This window comes from Lissotriton helveticus, chromosome 9 (assembly GCF_964261635.1).
Source record: "Lissotriton helveticus chromosome 9, aLisHel1.1, whole genome shotgun sequence".
Taxonomy (NCBI): domain Eukaryota; kingdom Metazoa; phylum Chordata; class Amphibia; order Caudata; family Salamandridae; genus Lissotriton; species Lissotriton helveticus.
In genome coordinates, this window is record NC_136070.1 from 916,598,318 (window position 1) to 916,615,045 (window position 16,728).

Genomic DNA, 16,728 nt, shown 5'->3' on the forward strand with positions numbered 1-16,728 from the left:
CTTTTCTTTGACGCTCTGCAATTTGTTCAGTTTGTGTGCAGGCGTTTTACTCCCACAGGTCTTAACCACGCACTAAGAGCCCCCAGCTCCTGCCTTTAGCCCTTCCCTGACTTTCTTCTCCTCACTTTTACCCCCTTGAGTTCATCCTTCACTGTAGATTGGGTGTCCCCTCTCCTTTACTGGCTATCCTGCCTTTGTGCCTTCCTTGACATTGACAACATGCCCCAACTCCCAGCATACTTAACCCTCCTCCCAGGGCATTTTGCTTGGCATTCAGGTGAAGGGCGAGAGGTTAAAGGCATCTTCCCTGTTTAGGAATTTGAGGGCCCTTATGCGCCTGAGGTGAGATAACCTCCTCCCACATCTTCCTCTCGCACCTAATATATCTTCCTCCTCTATGTTCCTTTCACCAAGTTGCTCCTGAGTTGACCAAATAGAGCATTTGCCCTGGCTGCCTATAACCAGTTCACTTCTGAGTGGTTTATAGATGTGCTACCGTAACTGCCTGTCTACAGTGCTTGTCATGTGTTGTTGCTCTTTCATTCTAGGAGGACTCTACAGATACCAGCACTACCAAGCACTCAGCCAGGTAAGGTCAAGAGCATCACTCTACAATGCAAGTTCAAGAAATCTTAAATGCTCTCAGGGCTCAAAGCTCCAAGAGGAGAAACACCATTCTCTTTGTCATTCTAAAATTCTTGTCCGTGAATAAACAACACACACTTTCTCTATGCAGGTTACCATCTGAAAATTGTTTCTTCATTCAAATATTCTTTTCTCAAATCATCCACTTTTTTCACTTTCAGACTTCATGGATACCAACAGGTGGCATTGGGTATCTTGAAGAAGCTCCTACCCTGCAGTACGGCCTTCCCTGACTTATTTGTTCACATTTTCTGCTCCACATGATAGGATTCTGAGTTCTCACGTGCTGTATTACTCTCAGAAGAGCTCTAGCACATAGGTAAGTCTTTTCACACTGGACCACAGGAAGACATGCAGTTAGCTGATTAGTGCTTGGGTAGTTCCTTGCTTCTTTTAACTAAACTCTGTTGTGAGAAGTGTTGAGCTGCAGCAAGTTGAACCTTACTATAGCCTTATACCGGCTATTAAAGGCCCTCTCCAGCGTTAAAGGCCCGAGCCGAAGGTTTTTGAGGGACTTTAATAGCCGGTATAGCCCAGCTACGAAGGGCCATAAGGCTATTAGAACATTCTGCCAAAAGAGGGCAGAATGTTTTAACAAATAAAATAAAGCCTTCAGGGAGCGCAAGAGGATTGAAATTCCCGCAGGCTCCCTCAAAGAAACATTGGAATGTTGGAGCTCCGGGCTTATACCAGCCATTATAAGCCCAGAGCACTCCATTGTTTTCAATGAAGCTACCAACATTCCAATGTTCTAAAGTGCATTAAACAACACCTCCCATAATCTGCTATAACATGCCAGCTAACATGATCAAACTCTACATGGGCACCATCAGTCGCATGAAAATAGTTTACCAGTTCCTGTGGGCTATTCCCGGTGGGATAGTCTAGTTAGATTACAATATAAACGTATAAAGTTGCACATAGTATAAGCTTTTATGCAACATAAAATATTCACTTGATTAACATATAATTTACTATTAAATTGTATCTGTTTCTATTTGTCATGAGCTTGCACCTTAAGTCCAGAAGAAGAACCCTGGAAACCATTTGCAAGGAATTCAATGCAGTGCATGTTTCTCTCAAAAGATAACATTACAGCGTTTTGAGGCTCATACCTCAAAATTGTTATTTGACTGTATTTTTGCTAATACTACAAAAATCTATAGATCTGAAAGTACTTACATGACTCTGATGATCTTGGTGTCTAAAATTATATAAAAAATCTGTTATTTTTCTAAATTGGTCTAGAGTTTCTTCTTGAGTGTGTGTCTCATTTATTGACTCTGCGTATACAACAAATGCTTAACACTACCCCCTGGTACCATAAATAGCTCGACCACACTACCACAAATAGAGCACATGGAATTATTAATTTAAGTCCTGTAAACCTATAAGGGTTGCCTGTACTTTTTGCATGGTGTGCCCTTACATTGGCACTACCACATAAAAAGCCAGCTTCATGCAGCAGGTACTTTAATTGCAGTCTTTGGGTGAAATGTGAGAAACCTTGTCTGTGGACTTAACTCTTTCCCTTTGTGGTGGGTAATGTTCAGCAGCTCCCAAGGCCCCCTTCTTTATATTACACTTAAGACAAAAGAGGCACTTTAAGCACTGTTAACTCAGCCTTCACATGGTATGTTACCAAATCGCACTCACTTCTCCACATACGGGTTCTTGGTAGTCCCAAGGGAATAGATGCTGCACAGGGTCCGGTAACATGAGACTTGAACATCGTCAACTGGAAATCAGACAGAAGGAAACATCATTACAAGTACATATTCTGACATTTTCGGCAACACAACCCTTTCCTGGTTTCTAGTGGTGTTATCATCAAGGGATTTGGCCCCAGAGTACAACGAAGAATGTGTGAGTTCCATGCAATAGCAGCAGTACCATAGTATTTGAAAGTGGGACATTTCTTAGTCCTATGATTGTGAACCTGCATGCATGCCTAGGCATAGGGACAATGGGGGGAGTCAAGAGCCAGCAAATTCATGAAATTTCACTGGCTTCAGGTTTACCTGTAATCCCAGTACTTTGTCATGGGCATCCTGTCTCAATCTATAAAAAATAGACTCTTTCCTAACACATGTGGGATCTTTGGAACACCATTTTTAAAAACGTTTTTACAAAGAAAAAATGTGTATTAGCTAACATTATCTATAGCTATTTTTTAAGTTTTAAAATGCAAACACAAATCACATTTGTATCACACTATAAATAAATAAATACATAAATAAGGCACCAATGTACTAGACCCTTTAAAAAAAGTAAAGATAAAATCTAGCCTTTTATATTCTGAGCACGCATTGTACTAATTCTACACAGAACCGTAAAGCAATTTTAGAGGCTGTACTCTTACCACCAGGCAGTGCAGAGCCAATAAGACAGTTTGTTTTGAAAGAAATACAATGGAAAGATCACTATTGTTAACATCTTTTCACCAAAGCATTTGGAAAATGGGAAGGCAGGACGTTTGTTTTTGAATTCAGATGGTAAACTCACAATAGAGGATTTGAATTACAGGTAAGCATCTTTTCCTTTTCTGTCATGGGATTTTCTCTAACATCCATAAACAGTAGAGTAGAACAGCAAGCTCAATTACACTTAACCCTGATGGAGTGCTCCAAAGGCGACAAGACATATATTATTTAAGTAAATATATTGGGCAAAGATGCCTGACCTACCTGAATCTCGTCTGGAGTCAGAGTCAATACATTACTGTCTGGTAAATGTCTGCACAGAGCTCCAGGATGCACCTTTGCAAATATTTGGAATTAGCAAATTTCTCATAAAGGTAGCTGCCTTTCCACGTACAGAATAGAATGTGCCATAGGAAGGGTATGTTATCCTTTGATAACAAAGTAATTATATAATAAACTAACCATTTAGCTTTGATTTGTTTACATGTAGCCAAACCGGGACAGACAGTGCAGTGCCATCATTTGTGAATAGCTCCTTGGTTTGGCTTATAGTTGTGATGTTATCCAAGTAGTATTTCATAGCCTTTTCACATCGAGTATATGGAGTTATTTTCTACCTGTCATGTATCAGGAACGAAAGCTTGAAGAGAGACTGTTTGATTGATATGAAGATTCAAAATTACTTTGGGCAGGAAAGAAGGATGGATTGTTAAGGAAATATTCTTAGGTTGTAAAACCAATTGCAATTCCTCCAAGGATAGAGCTTGAAGCTCAAATGTGCCCTATTGACCGAATGGCACTGATACATGGAAAGGCATTTTACACGAAATGTACTGTTAGTCTGACTTGCCTAAGTTCAAAAGGGGGATAAATAGTTTGGAAAGAACAATGTTGATTTCCCAAAATGGAGAGACCTTCTGATGGTGGCGAAACTTTCATTACAACGCATACTTTTACAACGCATACCTTTACAATGCATTTCTTACAACGCAACATCCTTTACAACGCATTCCATTACAACGCATGCCTTTACAACACATTTTCTGAAAAATACCTTTACAGCGCATTCCATTACAACGCATACTACCTTTACAACGCATACCATTACAACGCATACCATTACATTGCATGTATGGTAAGTACTGGATAGTGTAGGGGTAAAAATTACTATTCTAACTCCAGGGGGGTGCAACAGTAGGGTAAGTGTTGGATAGTGTAGGGGTAAAAATTACTATTCTAACTCCAGGGGGTGCAACAGTAGGGTAAGTGTTGGATAGTGTAAGGGTACTATGCGTTGTAATGGTATGCGATGTAATGGTATGCGTTGTAATGACTGCGTTGTAATGACATGAGTTGTAATTGTATGCATTGTAGTGTCATGCGTGGTAATGGTTGTGTTGTAATGGCATGCGTTGTAAGGGATGTTGCGTTGTAATGACTGCATTGTAATGGTAGTGCGTTGTAAAAGTTGCATTGTAAAGGTTGTTTCCCCTTCCTATATGCAGTGATGGCAGCCAAATAGAGTTTAATAGTAGAGAACTAAAGGCCAGCACCGAAATAAGGTAATACCTTCTCTTCTTGGCAAGTTCTTGAGTCTAACAGTCTTTGAATGCACCATGCACACAACATCTTGAAGACATATGAAGTGGAAGTCTGAATTCAGACGCCATTCGTGATCCATCGTGCACCGGCGGCTGAGTTCGTCTGCCCTGGCGTTCAGAAAACCTGCCAGGTGTTGAACCACCAGGGAAACGCCTTGGTGTTCAAGCCAACTCCAGAGGGGCAGAACCTCCTGACATAGGAGCCACAACCCCACCCGTCCTGTTTGCTGCAGTACCACATGGCGGTGGTGTTGTCCGTGAACACCCGCACTACTCTTCCCCGGACAGAGGGAAGGAATGCCTTCAGTGCAAGCCGGATCACCCGAAGCTCCAGAAGGTTGATGTGGAGCCCGGACTCCGCCGGAGTCCAGAGGTCTCTGATCTCCGCGTCTCCCATGTGGCCGCCCCATCCCAGGAGGGATGCATCCGTCCCAACTGTATGCTCCGGATGGGGAAGGGAGAGGGATCTGCCATTGAACCAATTGCGATTCGTGAGCCACCACTGCAATTGTCGTGCAGTGCCCTCCAAGATCTGGATGTGATCGGACAGGCTGCCCTGATTCTGTGCCCACTGGAACTTCAGGTCCCACTGCAGAACCCGTATAGGATGCAGGAGGCCATCAGGCCCAGGAGCTGGAGGGTCATCCTGACCAAAACCCGGGATAGAGGCTGAAAGATCGGAATCATAGCCTGAATATCCCGGACTCGCTGCTCGGGAGGATAAACCAGAAACCACGCCGAGTCCAGTACCGCTCCGATGAAGAGGAGCTTCTGAGAGGGAATCGGGTGCGACTTCGACAGACTGATGGAGAACCCCAGCAAATGCAGGAGGTCGGCCATAGTCTGGAGGTGGGAGACGACTGCCTGGGGCAAGCCCGCCTTCAACAACCAGTCGTCGTTATAGAGGAAGACTGGAACCCCTGATCTAATAATAAAAATAAACAAATTTATAAAGCGCATGGCTACACTAGCTAGTGTGTCGTTGCGCTGCGACAAGAGACCATTCCAGGTAGTAAGGTAGGCAGAAAGGGGTCATACAGGAGAACTACCAGATGGGATCTGCGCAGATGAGCAAGATAGAAGCCATCACCCACGTTCCCCGACTCACCTCATGAAAGGAAATCCGCTCCTCCCTCAGACTAGTCTGGTATTACAGTATTCTGGGTTTCTCCGACATATCCAGTCCCCTCACAGACCTCCTCACTAAGACAGTCCAGCAGTAAATTTCAGTGGACAGAGGCACACGAGCGGAGCTTCCACATACTGAAGGTTTCCCTGTGCCACAAACCCGTTCTTACCTGCCCGAATTTCAATTCCACTTTTGTGTTACAAACCGACGTTTTTGGCAATGGCATGGGGGCCATCCTATCCCAGCCCAATTAACTCGGATCCCCATCCTATTCCTTAGCCGTAAGTTGTTTCCAAGGGATATGGGTTACGCTACCATTGAGAAAGAATGCCTGGCCATAAAATGGGCTGTGGTGGCCCTTCAGTATTACCTCCTAGGTCACCGCTTTATCTTGCTTACTGACCATGCACCCCTTACTTGGTTGTCCCTTCATAAGGATTCTAACCCTAAGGTTCTCCGGTGGTTTCTTGCCCTGCAGCCCTTCAAGTTTGACACCCTCCACGTTCCAGGAAAACTTCAGGGCAATGTGGACTTCCTGTCAAGATGCTCCATTCCTAGGGGGAAGTCAGTGTAATGAGTTTGCCGAGGCGACATCCCTTTATGAGCAAGGGAACTCTGAGCACTCCAACATGGCCACCGAAACGTCACATACAGAAAGCTGCATTGACAGTCTAGTATCATCTGCTCGAAACGCCGGGACCACACCCCTTGAGACCGGGCAAAACATAGAGAGCGCAGAAACCGAAGAAGGCGATCGGATGCTGACCACAGGGAAGGAGCAGGACGAGGAGACGAATGGCACGGCTTGTGGAGGTGAAGGCGGACTGAACAACGAGACGGACGAGGACATCGAGGCAGACCGACCCAGGAGCCCAGGAAGCGGCTTCCCATTTACGGAGAGCGAGACCGGTCCTCCGAGGAGAGACGAGGAGGTGGTTTCTCAACATACCAGGGCCCCGGAGAATCGTGGATTCAGGCAAGTGGCAGCTGCGCGTCCGTTTTCGTTAAGGGGCTGCTGGGCAGGGCTAAGGGCCACACCAACCTCCACACCTTGAAATACCTCACCTAGGCACTACACGGATAGGGTCACTGGTGGTGGTGCACAGACCACCCTTTTTGCAATAAGGCAGTTGCCTAAAGGTTCTCTTTTATTTCTTTTTTTGTCCCCCCCCCATGTATTCAACCGAGTACTACAACCTGGACAAGACAGTTTGAACCTACAGGGACCCAAAGAAGAACCCAACCAGCTGTAGGTGACCTGATTCAAGAAGAAGAGGAACGCCTTGTCTTGTTATCTTTTTGTTATATGCCAGGAAGGCCTGAACACTCAAATAAATCATCCCTTGAACCTAATCCGGCATCTCTGTTTTCTACTAGTCCAGGAGGGTGTGGGGGACCTCACCTCGGGGCAAGCCATCACATTTCCCTTTTGACCCATTATCTGGAATATTCAAGTCCCAGAATAGAACAAAACTGCAGGCCCAGACATCTTTTCTGGATCAAAATTAGCCAGAGTATATACCCTTTTACTTCTGGAACTTGGGCATTTTCTCCATAGCTCTTTTCAGAAGAAGAGATTTCACCTCTGAGTCATACATTGGAAGTCTAGCTGTTTTCTAAACCTTCACAGGAAAGGAAGGCAAAAAAGGAGAGCATTATATGATTTTGTTAATGGGCATGATAATATTTAACACCCAATTGCCTTTTTTTTAACGTTAAAAATGCTTTCATCTCTTAAGGAACAGGTAGAGGTGGCTTTGGAAAGCTAGACTCAGTAGGAGGCAATGCAAATGGAACCTCCTGACCTCTAGGAAGCTGCGAGTAACCATCTACAGAGGGTGCACACAGCAGTGATGTAGCAAAACGTCCCCCTCCAGACTCAATCAGGAGCTCTCCGGCCAGAGTACTGTGCAGAGTGGGCTCCCTGGAGCTTGGGTCCCACCGCACCGCTGGGCTGCTGGAGAATATGTTACGCCACTGGATGACAGGGGCTCTTTAGCAGAGGCTTGTGGCTTCAAAGAAAAGAGAACATTAACAATGCACCTACAGGCTCTCATGTCCTTGCTGGATATCGTTATCTGGACTCTCGCCACCATATAATGGACAGCAGGATCCCTCGTAGCACCTTTAGCCCTTGATGCTGAAACTGAACTTCCTTAGGAAGAGCCACCAGACACTGACAGGAAAACTCCTGCAATTCTCAATATGGACTGCCTGAAAGTTGACCGTCTCAACGCCGAATGTCTTGACGACAGACCTCTCGACGTCGAAGTGTCTTTACATTGGGCACCTCAGCACTAAATGCATTGAAGTTGTATGCCTCACTGTAAACCAGGAGTGGTAGTGCCAGTTACTTGAGAAGCATCATGAGGGTACCAAAGAGGAGTCAGACCTGGTCACACCGAAGATTGAAGAGGAGGATCAACGCTTGCTTGCCCCTCTGGAGCAGGTGGACCATGACAAGACAACCTCCTCCAGCATGTCTAGTCGGAATTTGCATCTCGTGATGGAGTGGTAATCTGGGAGACAGACGGCACAAACATTGTTTTCATCCTTCCAGAATTCCTTCACTCCACATCAGGGGCACTGGTCATAAAGAGCTGGCATGGTTAATTAAAGGAAAAGGTAACCAGAGAAAACAGCTCAGGAATGAGAATAGGGTAAAGGTGCACAGTGCAAAAAATGCAAAAATGAAAAGAAAATGAAAAAGGCACTGAATGAAGCTAAACATCGCACAGAAAATGAAGGTTTTCAACCAAAAACAACCTGAGAAAGGCAGCAGTGTTCTAAGGGAGCTGGAAAAACGAACTGTCTCACTCACCCTGCATCGCATGATGGGGGCGGCTGACGGTCTTTGGAATTCCTTAAAGGTGCAGTGTTACATTAGCATAGGGTGTTCTCAGCGTATTAGATGCTACATGTATCCTTTGCTTTGGAGTTTTAGAAAGGGTCCAGTATAATAGTGTTGTCAGCCAAATGCATTACAGTATTAATTTGCTTTTTAAAATCTAAACATTTTATGTAAAATGTGCCTTTTATAGGCATTTCATCTTTGCAAAAAAACACTTTTTTAAGATGGTGTTCTGAAATCCCTCACATTTGTGGAGTTATTCTCCTGTTTATGGATTGCAGAGAGAATCCAGTGTCAGAAAACTTGCACTTCGGGATATGCTTTAGTCAGCAGAAGTGCCTAGGTAGAACTCAAGGTGAACTTGTTCAACTAGCACAAAGAATATCCCAATTTGGGAAATGTGAAATGTCACAGTAGAAAACATTATTAAACGTTTACATAGTAGCCTTTTGCACTGTAGCAATGTCAGCCAATCTCATCACAGAGAAATTTGGGCAGTGCTAAAACTGAATGACTGTGCCCTGTAACCATATAACCGCCTGAGTTCACAACTAAAAAGAGACAATGAAGTTGCAGAATGAAAATAAGCAATTCCAGTAACACCACAGGCTCTGTCATTCATGCCACTTGATACATCATCTGAAAAGAAAGATATTTGGTTTGATTGCAGTCACAGGAAAGTAAAGAAACCCAGTATCTACCAAGCATAAAACGTAAAGCAAGCACCCTTCAAAACTGTGGCATATCAGCTAACAGGTGAGAACAGTTTCCCACATGAAACAACAAGAACATGGGTCAGAAGGGGGAACAGCGTTTATTACGCAACTTTTACAACGCTGTGCCTTTACGACGCAACTTTTACAACGCACGTCGTTACAACGACTTGCGCTGGGGGGCGCTCCAGGATAGGGAATAGTTTAATTTACTATCCAACTCCTTCCCTACTATCCACGGGGACTGGAGTTGGAATAGTAAATTAAACTATTCACTATCCAGCGCCCCCCAACGCAAGTCGTTGTAACGACTTGCGTTGTAAAAGTTGCGTCGTAAAGGCATGCGTTGTAAATGCATGCGTAGTAACGACATACATCCAAACTATTTTTACTGAGGACCCATGTCTGAGGAAGTGGACTGCATCTGTACATCAAATGGTGTCAGCATATAGACTCCATAGGACACAGTTCCCATTCAAAAGTATCAATTCAAAATGAAGGCATTTTGCTCGAATCCCAAGCACCATGTTAAGTATCTATAGAGGTTGTCTGGGGGCTAATTCCAGGCACATTTCCTGCAACTACTTAAACCGTATTACTCAAGACAGCTCACCAGAAGAAAATGCGTTGATTAAAGAATACATCACTTGCAAAACTCAGTGCTAAAGTTCTGAAGTGCTCACATCTGTGTTGTTTGAAAAAAGGAACGTATGTCAACAGGTTTTATCTTATAGACACTAAAGAATCCTCATTTCGAAGAATGCGGAGTCACACCAATAGGTATACAAGACATCACCTGGCACCGTATATATGTAATGAGAATTTGTTTCAACCAAGACTGACACCTAGTGATATCTAAAAACTATGTAGTACACACAAAATTAAGTTCTTAATTAGAAAGTCCTTTTATGATAAACATGACAGCAGTTTACCACTAAAAAGCAGAATCAATACTAGTTTTTAAGTTCCAGCTAAGTCCTCCACCCACATTTCCCCCTTCAGTCTCTTACGTATGACATCATCTCCGAACTGGTGCTGAGCAATGTGCTCAAAGAGGGACGTCAAGACAGGCAGGAGGGCCACTGTTGTGTAGTGCATGTTCTGTGTCACTCCTTTAACCTGTGTACGGGACTGTGACACCTTGCCAAGCTTCAGGTTCTCCACCATTTTCTCGATGTCCTCGGAGGCACCCTCAAAGAAGGAGCGCAGGCCTGCCTTCACAATCTCAGGACCTGATTTCATCACTGTCCTAAAAGAAATAAAATCAAGGACATATTTAATTGTTCTCTGTAGACCAGTAAGAGACATGATGAAAGAGGTTCTGTCCATACTAGTGTTTTTATGAGGCTTGTCTCTATTGTGGTCTCTCATCTACTAACATAGGCTTATTCATTCTCTGCAGCTGTGCATAAAGGACTTTCTTTCCAGGATCGCACACCCTTTGTGCTGAAGTAGCTCTCCTCTGCTGACATGTATTCTCTGAGAAATAGTCTCTCTGAGTGTATCTATCTTTCTCCTAGAAGGGTCTCTGACACTGGCTGGTGGTCTCATACTGTGCTTAGGGGCCGATTATGATAGCGCTTTTCCGCATCGTTCGGGCCGGCGGAAGCCACCGCCGGCCCGGAGGATGCGGATAAATCGCTGCGGAGCCTCAAAAGACCCACCGCCATATTAGGATGGCGGTGGGTCTGGGATTCGGTCCGCAGCCTTTCCGCCGCGGTCGCCTTCCGACCGCGGCGGAAAGGCTCTAACATGGCTGGCGGTGTCTATCCGACACCGCCAGCCATATTAGGATGGTGTGAATGACATGCTTTTCCGCGGCGGCTTTTCCGCCGTGGAAAAGCATACGGAGTTTCACTTCGGGGGCCGGTTGCGGGCCCCCTGGGTGAAGGGGGGGTGGGCGGTGCACATGGGGGGTACCTATGGTACCCCCCTGCATTTGCGCGCACAAAGCGGCAGGCACCGGGCGGTGCCTGCCGCTTTGTGCATGCAAATGCGATGCATGCATTTTTAACATTGCGGCGGGTGCAGCTTGAAGCTGCACCCGCTGCAATGTTAAAGATAGAGGATGTGACCGCCACCCTGGCGGTCACATCCTAATCTGCTCGGAGGGAACGCCGCAGCCCATGCGGACGTTCCCTCCTCCTCAGGGGTCGCGGACGGACTCCGTCCGCGATCCTAATCGACCCCTCAATCTCAACTTTTCCAGTAAGAAGTGTAGTAGGGACGGGGTGATGAAAGGATAAATGAGTGGAACAATTGTTTGATAAATGAAGGCCAGTTTCGTTCAACAGAAAGTTGGTTTCATGCTAGGCAATGTTATATTAGCAAGAAGATGCATATATTGATCAGAGAGATGCATGGAAGTAGAATCCGACACTAGCAAAAGGGTAGGTAAATTAATTGACTCATTTTAACCGCATGCGCACTAGCGGTTTTCCCACTGCGTGCTGCGTTTTGCAAAAAGCCGCGTTACATGACGAGCTCAGCTCGTCATCAGCGCACGGCAGGTTACGCTCATGATGAGCTGAGCTCGTCATCAGCCCTGAAGGGGTTAATAGGTGTGTGGAATGGAATATGTAGACGGATAGATAGGAGGATGGATTGTCAGATGAAAGGAGGAAATAGAAGACTGAAGTCTAGATGCATCAATACATGGACTGATGGATGTTCAGATTGCGAGTCAAATCAATGGATGTACACAACAGATGGTGAATGGTTGTATTGATTATTACCTTCACAATAGGAAGGCTGGTGAGATAATGTATTATAGACAGATTGATGAAGAGACTGATTTTGTTACTGAAGGGTAATGAAATAAGCCAATAAGGGATGGGTGGCTGGGTAAGGGATGGATGGATTATTCACAATGACAGACAAAACAATGAGCAATTATTCGATCTGATAAATCACAGCAGCTCTACCATCTCTATTTGTTTGGCAGAGGTGGGAAATCTCTTCATTTGTACTCTTACCTAGCATCCAAAGAGCGAGCCAAGATATGAAGGCAGTTCACAACAGAACCAGCATCAGTTCCTAGCAGGGGATGACAGAAAGAAAACATCTTAGACATAGTTGACCTCACCTTGCTATTTCATGAGCATAACACTCTAAAACGTTTCACATTACACTGCACCCAAAGGTTTACTTCACTCCTGGTTCCCCACACTGCCTTCAACCCCGCCTAGCCTCACTGTCCAATTCAATGATCATCAGCTTTACACTCATCCTGCCACCACACCCTCAGGGGTCTGGTCATAAACCTATTATTTATCTTTTTGGGCTGTCTTAATTATGGTAGTCTGTTGGGGCACAAGATGTCCAAAATCACTCTTTGAGACATTGACCTTGAGTATATATTTTGTCAAACGATCATGAAAGCTACTTTCCTTCTCTACAGGCACTCTGCTTCTGAGAGAAGAAGTTGAATCTCTATTTCGCAGGCAGATTTCTTGGATGAGAAAGCTTAGCAGCTTTCATCTGGTGTTTGTCAGCCAGAGTGAAACTGTTGGACAAAGCTCTGAAGAGAGTTTAGCATTTCTAATAAACTTGCTAGTTCCCTTTAGAATTCAACGTTCATTTTTACATTCTATAGACAAACAATTGAAAACAGAATCATGTGTTAGAATTCCATTCTAGAAGACTGAAGGACTCCCATATAATGTTTAATTTCAGATTTAGAATGGAAGGCTCCAGAACCCATAGACAGTCTTCTTGATCCAATCCACAAATGTCTAGTTAAATTAATTAAAAGTTGACATACTCTGATTACGCCTCTGTGAGTAAATCAAGTATAGTCTTGTTGATAAGACCAAAAACGTGTCAATAAATTCTCAAAAGGCCACTCATTTTGAAAAGATACTTGTTATATTTCTAACAGACAACATACAAATAATCAAAGTGCAGATAGCACCATGTCATGGTGCTGAGAAATTTTCTAACATGCCATAAAATCACAGTAATATCAAGGGTTGCCTGTTGAGTTTTAGTAGACCAGAAGAGCCTATACAATTCGTATGAGCAATCCTTATGTGAGTTCTAACCACATGACAATGTTAGATGCACTTTGATTATTTGCACGTTATCTGTTAAGAACATGAGAACATTTGTTAAAGGAGTGGCTTTTTGAGCATTGACACAATCTTGGTAATATTAACAAGCATATAATTGATATACACATAGTGGTAAAAACTCAATATGTCAACCTTAAAATGAATTCGACTAGACATTTGTGTAGAGTTTTCTCATGAGACCGTAGTGTGGATTGGATATTATAAGTTTGGTCCATGTTCAACCATACTTTCATGATCCAATCAGCAGCGGTAGGGGGCAGAAGCATGCCTGCTACTGTGGCCTTTGGCAGGTTGAAATAGACCCATGAAGAGGGAGCCTCCGGGTTCTTGCATAGCAATAATGCATTGGCCAGTTTACATACTGGTGTCCTAAAACCAACGTCCAAGGAAATGCCTCTTTAACAGAATAGCATGTACATGGTTTGCCCTGGTGAAAAGGTGACTGTGACTTTGCTCTAGAAGCCAACCAGTTAAGTTGCTATGGTTTAGGCATGAGACTTTTCATGTTTCTGACCTTGACCCATGTAGGCTACGCACCACTTAGATGAAACTCTAGCAGCAAACAGGACTAATGACCTTGATACAGAGTTCTCTGTGTGCAGACATATTTTCATGCTGAGTCAATGTTGATGATACTGAATTGGACAATCAGCAGTCAATGGCAATAATCATAGCGCAACTCTGATATTAACTTTGATGCTTGAGTCCCAGGACCCAGGATATATTCCCGAGCATCACCTAAGGCAAATAATGTTTCAAAGTCAAGATCAATTAACTTTATGTAGTTGTTAGAGCAGGGTATATTGGCTTTAGACTGCCAATGGCAAGCATAGGTATTTTCCACCAACATGAATAGCCAATTGATTAATTACACAGTTTAAATAAAACCCTAATCTATGTGATGTTGATGGCTGTGCTCTTCATACAGGTAACCTAAATTTGACAAAAAAGTAGTCTCTCCTACAGTTAGACAAGTCTCTCAGTCAACAGAATGCGCATAAGCCAGAGACTTTTGTGCCTTACACAAACACCTTAATGGCTGTGCTCTTCATACAGGTAACCTAAATTTGTCAAAAAAGTTGTGTCTTCTACTGTGAGACAAGTCCCTCAGTCAACAGAATGCGCATAAGATAGAGACTTTTGTGCCTTACACAAACGTCTTAATGGTAAAAGTTGAAACACTAACCAGGGAGATAAGCAAAGGAACAAAGAAGCAGAGAAAGAATAGAACAGGCAACAGTGGGAGATTAAACTCTCAAAGTAGACAGGAAGAATGCTTTTCCACCAGGAGTGTTTGTACCTGAAGGGGTCGGGGCATGGGGGTATAGAAATACATCCTACACCTCATCCACAATCAGAAAAGGATGCTTACCAAAAAGAGAGACTCGGTGCCGAACCAGAGCAGAAAGCTTGCAGAAGATGCTAAAAGCAAAAAGCATGAGGAAGAAAAGGCAGAAGACAAAGGAAAAGAAAAGTAAATGGAGGAGCGATGGAAAAAGAGACAATGTAAATATTTTGAAAGATTGTACAGCATAGAAAAACAAGACCATCCCATAGGAAAACATGCACATTCCCATGTACATGAAAGTGTTGATGGAGCTATCATTACACATACCCCTATGGTCTACCTTAATAAATTGTCCACGCTTGTTTTTTAGAGTCCATCCGTCAGATAAATGCAAGTGCTCAATGCAGTGCGATAACCATTTTAAACGGGTAAAGATATACTAGCTAATGGACTCTCCATCGTTCAATTTGTGTGATCTCAAAGTGCTTTCATGAAAAGGAGGGTGCTGGCCAATGCTATTTTCTATATTTTGTGGGGAGTACTGGAACTTCCCAAAGAGTTTTAACATCTCTATAGAGTAATGTCTATCTTTGGACTTTATCAAGATTAATGTACTCAATTATATTACCATGATTTGTGATATTTCCTTTTTTCCTTTCTTACAACACTCTAGTCCATTTACTGCCTTCTCTTTCTACCTATATCACTAATGATTGCATTGCATTAACTTAATAGCACTGTAAACAATAGGCATTTTAAGTAAACAACTTAACATCTAATAACTAATATGAACTTGTAATGCTTAACTGGTGGAACTATTCCATTTGCACCATGTTATTTTCTTCCAATAATGCTTTAAAGCATTTTATTTGAAACCATACTTTGGAATGATACCAATGGTTTAGACCACTTAGTACATCCACCATTCACACATACATTTATCTGGGCTGCTCACAAAGGCATTTGCGAATATGGAAAGTAGTACTAGAGAAGTTTTTAAGTAGTCTGACATGCCTTTGAGGATCACCCTGAAACATCCATTCCCTATTAATAAAAGTCCAAAAAGGGCATATTCCTCACTATTAGTACTGTTTGTATAAGATTATTACATAAAAATTCCCATTTCAAATTAATGATTATTTGTATTTATAAATATTTATTTATTTGAGATTGTATAGTGTTAATTGTGGGCAATAATTTTTTTTCTAATTATTTATTAATTGGTTGTTAATTAATTGTAATTAATTACGGTAGTTGTATTATTTGTTTTAGGTGTTGGTTGCAGGATTTATTGGGATGAAAGGTGAGAAGTAATCTATTTGTAATCAATTAATAATTAGTTATTAATACATTTTAATTAGTTGGTGATTAATTATAGTAATTGTGTACTTTGTTTTAGGTGTGGGTTGTGGGATTTATAGGGGTAAAGTGTGGGAAGTAATTTCTGATTAATTAATAATTAGTTGTTAATTTATATTAATTATTTATTGTAAATTAATTATGAGAATTGTGTAATTAATTATTGGTGCGGGTTGTGGGGTCTATAGGGGTAAAGGGTGGGAAGTATTTATGTTTAATTAAATAATAATTTGTTGTTAATAAATATTAATCAATGAATTGACAATTAAATATGGAAATTGTGTAGTTAATTTTAGATGTGGGTTGTGGGGTTTATGGGGTTTATAGGGTAAAGTGTGGGAAGTAATGTAATTAATTGATATTTAGTTAGGGTATTTTTTGTGTGGGTATTTACTGTTATAGGGGTACAGTGTGGGGAGTAAATTAATGTTACTTTATAATTAGTTGTTAAATACTATTAGTTTTTTAATTGAAAATAAGTTTTAATAGTGTAAGTAATTTTTTTACAGTTTAATTTTAGCTGTGGGTTTTGGGGTTATAGAGGTAAAGTGTAGGAAGTTAATTAATTGTGTGTTTTAATTTGTTTTTTAATTAATAATATTTCTTTAATTGGTAATTAATTATGTTATTTAAGGAAGAACATTTT

General features: G+C 42.4%; 1 protein-coding gene across 1 annotated transcript in view; it reads right to left on the reverse strand.

The window, feature by feature from the left end:
- RYR1 (ryanodine receptor 1) overlaps nt 1-16,728 on the reverse strand; it is a 1,073,089-nt gene that overhangs the window by 416,263 nt on the left and 640,098 nt on the right. Inside the window, exons 62-65 of the mRNA XM_078661091.1 lie at nt 14,808-14,857; nt 12,338-12,398; nt 10,373-10,611; nt 2,302-2,383 (exon numbers count right to left, since the gene is read on the reverse strand). Coding sequence (XP_078517217.1) covers nt 2,302-2,383; nt 10,373-10,611; nt 12,338-12,398; nt 14,808-14,857 — 432 coding nt within the window. The remainder of the gene's footprint in view (nt 1-2,301; nt 2,384-10,372; nt 10,612-12,337; nt 12,399-14,807; nt 14,858-16,728) is intronic.